At 42.3% G+C, this 10,165-nt stretch overlaps 1 protein-coding gene across 1 annotated transcript in view; it reads left to right on the top strand.

Annotated features, from left to right (window-relative positions):
• Positions 1-7,144: 7,144 nt before the first annotated feature.
• Positions 7,145-10,165, top strand: part of LOC126990358 (pituitary homeobox 3-like) — a 44,037-nt gene continuing 41,016 nt past the window's right edge. The window contains exon 1 of the mRNA XM_050848967.1: positions 7,145-8,571. Coding sequence (XP_050704924.1) covers positions 8,340-8,571 — 232 coding nt within the window. The 5' untranslated portion in view covers positions 7,145-8,339. The remainder of the gene's footprint in view (positions 8,572-10,165) is intronic.

Raw genomic sequence — 10,165 nt, 5'->3', positions numbered from 1 at the left:
AACGTACCGAGCTCCCTCTATTACTATTTTCCAAGGCCACAGAGGAGACTAACCGGGTTTTCATGGGTGGCTTTTCCCGTTCAAGGTGCAGCGGCCGTGTAAAACCATCACTAGGATCACAAAACACCCCATGAGAAGCCCGGCAACTTCCACGAGAGACTTTCAGACAGGCGAACTGAGGGGCCGATACGTTTAAGATTACAGACTTTTGCCACAGAAGATAGATAGATACGGATAGATAGGTAGACAGATAGATAGATAGAAGAGTATACTACGACTGTGAACCATCCCTGACTAGTTAATAGACCAGAAATACCTTGGAAGTTAACAAAATCTGAGATAATTGACGATACAGAGACGAAGCAACCAGAGAGAGTGCAAAGACCGCAGAGGAAGGATTAAAGAGGTGTGGGAAGAGGAAGAAAACCCAGAGAAAGAAGAATAGAGAATAGAATAAAGAACAGTTGGGAGGGAGAATGAGGTAGATAAAGACAAAGAAAAGATTGAATAGGTATAGATAAAAAAAAAATAAAAAAAGCGATTAGAGTAAATGAGAAATAGAAGAGGAAAACATGAGAAATAAAAGCAAGGGAAGAGAGTAGAAGGAAGAACAAAGAAAGAGAGAATGAATTGGATAGGGATATACAAGAGGGAGATAAAAAGAAAAAGAAGTAGCGAAGAGGAGGAATAGAAGAGTAGCAAAATAAGGAATAACAGCAAGGGAAAAAAGAATAGAAGAAGTAAATGGAAAACGAAGATAGATTGATACAGAAGAGGTTTAACAGAGATTATAAAATGGGAAGGGGAAAAAAAACATGTAGGTTAGAGTCGAGGATGAATAGAAGAAAAATAGAATGAGGAAGAAAACGAGGAGAAAGAAAGTTAAAGGAGTAGAAAATAGAAGAATGGAAGTGGGAGACAAGAAGAACTATAGATATAGATACGAAGAGGATGAATAAATAAGTAAGTAAATGGAAGAGAAAAATATATAACAGTAGGTATAGATAGAGGAATAAAATACGAGGAACAAGGAATAAAACGATGAAAATGATACACAGAAGAAACAGATGAGCAAAAAATAATAAAAAAGGAAAATAGAAGCAGAAAGAAAGAATAGAATTGACAAAGGTAAAGAGCTAAAAAGAGTTATAAAGGAAAGAATAATGAAGGAGTAGAATGAAAAATATAGATGACATAAATAACACTACAGAATAAGGAATAATATGGATAAATAATAAAAATACAACGAATACTATAGACGGCATTGACGATACTACGGAATAAGGAATAACATACGTGGATGATATAGATACAAGGAAAGTATAGATGACATTAAAACTATAGACGAAGAAAGAAGGAGAGAAAGCTACAAGAGAAGAAGGAAGAAGAGAATTGGGAGAGATGAAGAGCTGGATAAAAATACGAAAAGGATGAATATAAGTAGGTAAATAAATGGAGGAGGAAAGAGTAAAGCAAGTAAAGAGCTAGATGAAGATGGACAAGAGGTAGAAATTAGCAAAAGGAATAAAAAATGAAGATATATAAAGAAAACAAACGGAAGAAGTAAAGAAATAAAAGGAGACAAAGACATCTGAATAAAAATAGAAATGGATCATATTGGAGAGAATAAAAATGGAGGGACAAGGAGAGAATGGAAGAGAGAATAGGAGGGAATGGAAGAGAGAATAGGGGAAAATAGGAGAGAATGGAAGAGAGAAAATAGAAGAGAATAGGAGAAAATAGGAGAATAAGAGAATTGAATAGGAGAATAGGAGAGAATGGAAGAGAGAATAGGAGAAAATAGGAGATAATGGAAGAGAGAAAATAGAAGAGAATAGGAGAAAATAGGAGAATAAGAGAATTGAATAGGAGAATAGGAGAGAATGGGAGAGAAAATAAGGAGAGAATATGAGAAAAGGAGAGAATAGGAGAGAATGGAAGAGAAAATAAGAGAGAATAGGAGAAAAAAAGAGAAAGGGAGAGAATGGAAGAGAGAATAGGAGAGAATGAGAGAATGGGAGAGAATGAGAGAGAATAGGAGAGAATGGAGGAGAGAATAGGAGAGAATGAGAGAGAAAAGGAGAGAATGGAAGAGAGAATAGGAGAGAATGAGAGAGAATAGGAGAGAATGGAGAAAAGGAAATAATAGAAGAGAATGGAGAAAAGGAGAGAATAGAAGAGAATGGAGAAAAGGAGAGAATAGAAGAGAATGGAGAAAAGCAGAGAATAGAAGAGAATGGAGAAAAGGAGAGAATAGAAGAGAATGGAGAAAAGGAATGAATAGAAGAGAATGGAGAAAAGGAGAGAATAGAAGAGAATGGAGAAAAGGAATGAATAGAAGAGAATGGAGAAAAGGAATGAATAGAAGAGAATGGAGAAAAGGAGAGAATAGAAGAGAATGGAGAAAAGGAATGAATAGAAGAGAATGGAGAAAAGGAGAGAATAGAAGAGAATGGAGAAAAGGAGAGAATAGAAGAGAATGGAGAAAAGGAGAGAATAGAAGAGAATGGAGAAAAGGAATGAATAGAAGAGAATGGAGAAAAGGAGAGAATAGAAGAGAATGGAGAAAAGGAATGAATAGAAGAGAATGGAGAAAAGGAATGAATAGAAGAGAATGGAGAAAAGGAATGAATAGAAGAGAATGGAGAAAAGGAGAGAATAGAAGAGAATGGAGAAAAGGAGAGAATATGAGAGAATGGAGAAAAGGAGAGAATAGGAGAGAATGGAGAAGAGGAGAGAATAGAAGAGAATGGAGAAAAGGAGAGAATATGAGAGAATGGAGAAAAGGAGAGAATAGGAGAGAATGGAGAAGAGGAGAGAATAGAAGAGAATGGAGAAAAAGAGAGAATAGAAGAGAATGGAGAAAAGGAATGAATAGAAGAGAATGGAGAAAAGGAGAGAATAGAAGAGAATGGAGAAAAGGAGAGAATAGAAGAGAATGGAGAAAAGGAGAGAATAGGAGAAAAGGAGAGAATAGAAGAGAATGGAGAAAAGGAAAGAATAGAAGAGAATGGAGAAAAGGAGAGAATAGAAGAGAATGGAGAAAAGGAGAGAATAGAAGAGAATGGAGAAAAGGAAAGAATAGGAGAAAAGGAGAGAATAGAAGAGAATGGAGAAAATACGAGTGACTATAAAAAAAAAGACGATAGAAGTAAAGAGCTAAATGGAGGTGATGGAAAATTAAATGCACAGACTTGTACCTACAGACGGAGAGGAAGGGACAGGTGATCAGGGGTGGAGGAAGAGGGAGAGGGAGAGAGAGGAAGGGGGAGGAGGAAGATGTAGGTTATTTACAGAAGAGGAGAGAGGTGAAGGAAAATATGTAATCGTTCCTTTCTGAAATTATAACTAATATTGAGGCGTAATAATGATAATGATGGTGATAATAATAATAATAATAATAATAATAATAATAATAATAATAATAATAATAATAATAATAATAATAATAATAATAATAATAATATCAAAATCGGTAGGTTTGTAACAAGGAAATCAGTGTTTGTTTATCAACAGAAACTAAAAAACTCATAAACGAACAAATGAATAAAAAAACAAATAAATACATCAATAAGAAAATAAAAGAAAACAGATAATTATCAAACACTGATTTTGTATAAGAACTTTTTTTTCATTATTTAGATTATTATTATTATTATTATTATTATTATTATTATTATTATTATTATTATTATTATTATTATCCTTATCAGTGTGTGTGTGTATGTGTGTGTGTGTGTGTGTGTGTGTGTGTGTGTGTGTGTGTGTGTGTGTGTGTGCACCTGTCATGGGCGTGGGAGGCGCTCATGTGTGCCGTATACCTCCCCGTCACGCTATATGCTTCTCTCCCTCTTCCCCTTCGGGAAAACGGTCACGTGGCCTCCTAATGAGTGTGACGGTAACGTATGATGACAGGGAAACAACCGCTGCTGCTACTACTACTACTACTACTACTACTACTACTACTACTACTACTACTACTACTACTACTACTACTACTACTACTACTACTACTACTACTACTACTACTACTACTACTACTACTACTACTACTACTACTACTACTACTACTACCACGAGTACTACTACTATCATTACCACCTGTACTACTACTACTACTACTAGCACTACTACTACTACTACTACTACTACTACTACTACTACTATCATCACTACCACTACTGCTACTACTACTACTACTACTACTACTACTTCTTTCACTACCACTACTATTACTACTACTACTACTACTACTACTACTACTACTACTACTACTACTACTACTACTGTTACTACTACTACTACTATTTTTTTTTACTACTACCGGCCTCCATCTATTAGAGTTGCGTTGTGAGCGGTATATTTTCTCATATCCTTTCACAAAGCAATTCATTGGCCCCACCCCGCCAATGACTGTGGCCGACTACTACTACTGTTACTACTACTACTACTACTACTACTACTACTACTACTACTACTACTACTACTACTACTACTACTACTACTACTACTACTACTACTACAACTATTACCACTTTTACTACTACTTCAACTGCAACTACGATAATAATAATAATAATAATAATAATAATAATAATAATAATAATAATAATAATAATAATAATAATAATAACAGTAACAATAGCAACAACAAACAACAAGGACAACAACAACAATCCCCCGTCCTGTAATACTAAAAAAAAAGGCGCGGCCGTAACGACAAAAATGTAATGCCGGATTATCATAAAATTTTGTCACTAATACTCAATCGTCAATGTATTCTCTCTCTCTCTCTCTCTCTCTCTCTCTCTCTCTCTCTCTCTCTCTCTCTCTCTCTCTCTCTCTCTCTCTCTCTCTCTACCTACGTATATCCTTTTTTTTCTTTTCATTTATCTATCTACTAATTTCCAAAAGATGAGGAACAACAACAACAACAACAACAACAACAACAACAACAACAACAACAACAACAACAACAACAGCAACAACAACAACAGCAACATCAATAAGAAAAATACTGAATTCAACACGTTATAACCAACTACATATCCGTTTTCTCAGATTCCTTTCCACCACGAGGCAGTCCTTAATTTACGACCCATCAATTATCAGAGCATCGACAGCACCAACCCAGCTTATATATAGTTCTCTGGGTGGCCGAAAATGCCTGCACACGGACAAGTTCTACTGACTGACATTCTTTCTACTCCACACACGCTAACCTCAAAACGAGCCCTTTCCCTTTCCCATATAGGTCGGCACTCTTACAGGGTCATATTCTTAACATTCCGTCCCCCAAGCACACGCATTTGACAAGGCTTTCGTAGGAGTTTTGGGCCTTTCCAGAGGTAGTTTTTTGACCCCGGTGCTAGCTCGACCCTTCTTCTGTACCGTGAAAGTAAAAAAACACTCATGAGAACCCGATTTATTTTTTGGGGGGACTTTAAAAATAGCTGACGTGAGAGGCGGCAGCGTTTGACAATATAATATACCTACCTTATAAGACGCAGCCTTTCCTTGCATCAATCGTTTCAAAAGGCCAAAAGAAGGGTTAAACGCGTCCCCATGAGTGTTTCCTTAAGTTCATGGTGCTGAAACTTTGTCAAACCATAACACGGATCATAAAACTACTCATGGAAATGCCCTGAAACCCTACGAAAGCCTTGTTAAATGTAAGTATATGCTTGGCTGCCTGCACCTAAAGGTTTGAAGATGGTATTCCTGAACGTATCGGGCTCCCACTATAACGACTATTTCCCAAGTCCACAGAGAAGATTAACCGTGTATTCATTGGTTATTTTCCCGTTCAAGGTGAATAAATCGTGTAGAAGTATCACCACGATCACCAAACAGTCCATTGAAATCCCGACAACTTCTATACGAGAGGCTTATCAGAAGGCGAAGTGAGGTGCCGAAACGTTTAACAATACGAACTCAAGATTATGGACCTTAGCTATGGTCTTCCAAATATGTCGAGGCCGGTCTGGCGTAGGCTCCCGCGGGTCCTTTCCTCCCCTCTGCTCTACCACACAGTCCCAACACCCATCTCTTCCTCTCATATGTAAGCTGTAGGTAACATATGAGAGGAAAAAAATAGGTGTTGGGACTGTGTGGCAGAGCAGAGGGGAGAAACGGACCCGCGGGAGCCAACGCCAAAACGGACTCGACAATTTGGTTTCACTATAGTACGTATATCATCGGTGTGCAAAAAGGCCACGCCCCTCCCCAACAAAGGCGGCATGTGATTGGTGGATGCCTGGGAGAGGTGTAACCCTAATGGTGGTTGCTGGGTTGGAGTGGGCGGGGCTCATTCGCCAAGTTAACATGAACGGAGTAACACAAGATACATCATTAGCTTAGAAATCACATATTGCCAGGACCCACAACTCTTACGGAAGCCTCGTTAAATATATGTGTGTGCTAGGACGCCAAAATGGTTTGATTAAAGAAAGAAGAAGATTAATTTAGAGAACCTTGTTGGAGAGTGTGTTAGGCCGCTTGTGGTTACTATACACCAGAATGTTAGGGAATAGATTCTGATTAAAACAAATGAAAGTAGGTGAAAAAGAACAATGATAAAGCTATTCTTGGTCATTACTATTAGTAGTAGTAGTATTGCCGTAGTTGTAGTTGCAGTAGTAGTAGTAGTAGTAGTAGTAGTAGCTAGTCTTGGTCTTAACTATTAGTAGTAGTAGTATTGCCGTAGTTGTAGTTGCTGTAGTAGTAGTAGTAGTAGGTAGAGAGTGGTGAGCTTAAGTTGTATTTATAAAGAAGTATACGAATGAAGAGAGAGAGAGAGAGAGAGAGAGAGAGAGAGAGAGAGAGAGAGAGAGAGAGAGAGAGAGAGAGAGAGAGAGAGAAAATAATAAAAAAATAGGGAACAGCATTCAAACCTCCCCTCTTCCACCCCCCACAAAAAAAGGGAAAAAACGCAAAAAGAAAAAGAAAGAAAACAAAGAAATAAAATCTAAAAAGAAAAAAGAAAAAAAAAAGAGAAAGTCAGCGCGCTTTCATTGTCTTGCTGAGTCGGAGAAAAAGAAAAAGAAGCGAGCGAGCGAGAGAGAGAGAGAGAGAGAGAGAGAGAGCAACGCCCTTCCTTCCTTTCCCCTCACCCTCCCCCCTAATTCCCCCCCCCCCTCCCCCCATTCGTCAGCCAGCCAAGCACCACAGCGAGTCACCGCCGAAGAAATCCTGAAGCAACAACATTCTTAGAGACACGAGTTCGGGGAATCGTCTTGAAGCGCCCGAGACGCCACCGACGGGGAAGGAAGGGACGTCGAGGCATGTGTGGCGGGGGTGGTGGTGGTGGTGGAGGGGCCGAGGGGAAGCTAAGAGGCGAGAGAGGGAAAGAAAGAGGGCGGGAGTAAGAGGAACGACAGCTTCTCCTGGAAGATGGATCTGCCCAAGAGTACTTCGGAATCCCAGCGGCGAAAATAAAAATCTGGCAACACACTCCCTTCTTTCCGAAGTCAAACCGGGAGCCGCAATCCACTTTTGTGTGAGCTGCTCCCCTCCTCCCCTCCCTCCCTCCCTACCTCCATGCCTCCCCTCTCGCCCTCCCTGTCTCTCGGTTCCCCTCCCTTCCCTGCCTCCCTCCCTGCTTTCCTCCGCCAGACAACTCCTCCTCCTCTTCCTCCTCTCTCTCCTCCTCCTCCCTGCCCCTTCCTTCCTTCCTCACCTCACTAATTGACGGAATAAAGAGCAGCCCGTGCCGGTATCTTCCTCTCCCCGCCGTAAATATATCGGACAACACACGAGTTTAAGGATGCAAAACACACAATTTCCACAGCTGTCATTCGCCGCCCCGCCACTCCCTCGCCCCCTCGCGGGATGATTGGTCGCCGGCGCCGCCCTGCCATTGGTCGGGCGCCGGGGACCCGCCCACCGAGGGGAGCCGTGGCCCCGGGAGGTGGAGGTGAGGTGGCGACTTATCTCCGCTCCATTATTTGATACAGCGCTTCTGGTAACACACGCTCAAAATCAACTTGCTGTGGTGTAACGCCGATACTGTAATACCTCCTAAAACTCAGCATCAAGGTGGATTAAGGCCAGACTTTCAGATTTGTGGGACGGTCATTTGTCGACAGTTTAGCGTGTGACGGCGCGTCGCTCGGTTCCTCCTTCTCCTCTTCCTCTTCTTCTTCCTCCTCCTCCTCCTCCTACTCCTCTGCCTCCACCGTCGACCTCGCCTGCTGCTGGTGGTGCTGGTGGTGGTGCGCCGGAAGTGTGGTGTCGCGGCCCTCCTCGTCCTCAGCCTCCACCTCGCCCTTCATCGCCGCCTCGTGAGCGCCGCGGCCCGCCTCCGTCTCGGCCTCGCTCGTCGCGCCTCCACCTACAAAATGGACACCCTCACCGCGGGCCTCAGCGACGGCCTCTACGACCTCGTGCCCAGCGCCCACCACGCCGCCCACGCCGACACGACACACGCCCACACCCACGCCCGCGATGGAGACGCCACGGTGTCGCTGACGGGCGGAGGCACACACGCCCACACCCAGCACAACCCCGCCACGTCCGCCGCCCGCCTCACCGTCCTGTCCACCTCCCGACACCACGACCCCGCGCCCAGAGGTAACCCACGCCCTTGTTGTTGGGGGGGACGAGCCTAGTCAGTGTTATGCATGGTGTGGGTTTTGCAATATAAGAGAGAAAGCGACTATCTGAGAATGATATTATTAGATTTTTTTCATCTCTCGGCCGCCTAGCACCTAACACCTAACACGCCTATTCTTTTGTTGAGGAGGGACAAGCCTATACACGGTTCTGAATGGTGTGTGTTTTGCTATATAAGAGGGAACACGACGATCTTACTATAGAAGAAATTATTTTGTGTTGTTGTTATTGTTATTTCATTGCCCGACACCAAGAGGTAACCCTACACACCTTTGTTGTTGAGGGGCACAAGACTATACACTGTTTTGCATGGTGTGAAAGGGGAAAGACTAAGAACTGTATCATTAGGAGAAACTACTTTTTTTTTCACCGCCCGACACCACGAGCCCACCCCCAGAGGTAACCCGACACGCCTTTTTCGAGGGCGAGACAAGCCTAGTCACTGTTCTGCATGGTGTGTGTTTTAGTATATAAGAAGGCCATGCAACGACGATCTTATAATCATATCACAAGGGGAAATTAGTGTTTTCTACCGCTCGGACGCCCAGAGGTCCACCACACACCCTTGTTGTTGAGGGGGACAAGTCTATACAGTGTTTTACTTGGTGTGTGGGTTTAGCTATAAGAGGGGAAAAGACTAGGAATTAATTGTATAACTAGGAGGATTTTTTTTTCACCAGGACGCCCAGAGATAACCTTTGACGCCCTTGTTGTGTGTGTGTGTGTGGGGGGGGGGGGGGAGGCCTCGTCAGTGTTATGCATGGTGTGGGTTTTGCTATATAAGAAAGAAAGCGACTATTTTAGAATATCACTGGGATTTTTTTTTATCTCTGGCAACCCACCACTTCCCCGCACCACCAACCCCATCACCATCACCACCATCATCACCACCACCATCACCACCACCATCACCACCACATACACACCACCACCACCATCTCCATTAAAACTGCCTACTGTCATTATCATTACCACCACCACCACCACCACCACCAGTCCCCCTAATAGTCATAACCACCAAATTACATCACCACAACCCCCACCACCACCACCACCACCACCATCACCACCACCACCACGCCTATTCACTGTTATGCATGCTGTGGGTTTTGCTATATAAGAGAGTAACAAACTATCTTAGAATGGTATTAATAGGAGACATTAGTTGTTTTTTACCGTCCTGACAAATAACAGCTAACGCCCAACACGCCTACTCTTTTGTGTGTGTGTGGGGGGGGGGGGGGGGGACAAGCCTATATTCACGGTTATGCTTGGTGTGTTTCGCTATATAAAAAGGCAAAACAATGATCAAACAATTATATCACTAGGAGAAATTACCTTATATTTTTCTACCTCCCGGACCTTCTGAGGTGGAGGAGCCTATAGTACACTGTTCTGCAAGGTGTGTTCTGCCATACAAGAGGGCAAGCGACTATTTAACGAGTATATCGCCAGTAGGTATTATTTTTTCACCGCCCGAACACACAAATCCACGCCCAGACTATTTTTATTTTATTCTAGAGGGAGATAAGCCTATTTCTACGGTTCTGCA

Source organism: Eriocheir sinensis, unplaced genomic scaffold (assembly GCF_024679095.1).
Source record: "Eriocheir sinensis breed Jianghai 21 unplaced genomic scaffold, ASM2467909v1 Scaffold1584, whole genome shotgun sequence".
Classification (NCBI taxonomy): domain Eukaryota; kingdom Metazoa; phylum Arthropoda; class Malacostraca; order Decapoda; family Varunidae; genus Eriocheir; species Eriocheir sinensis.
Note: the sequence above shows the minus strand (reverse complement) of the source record. Positions and strands in the feature narration are given on the sequence as shown.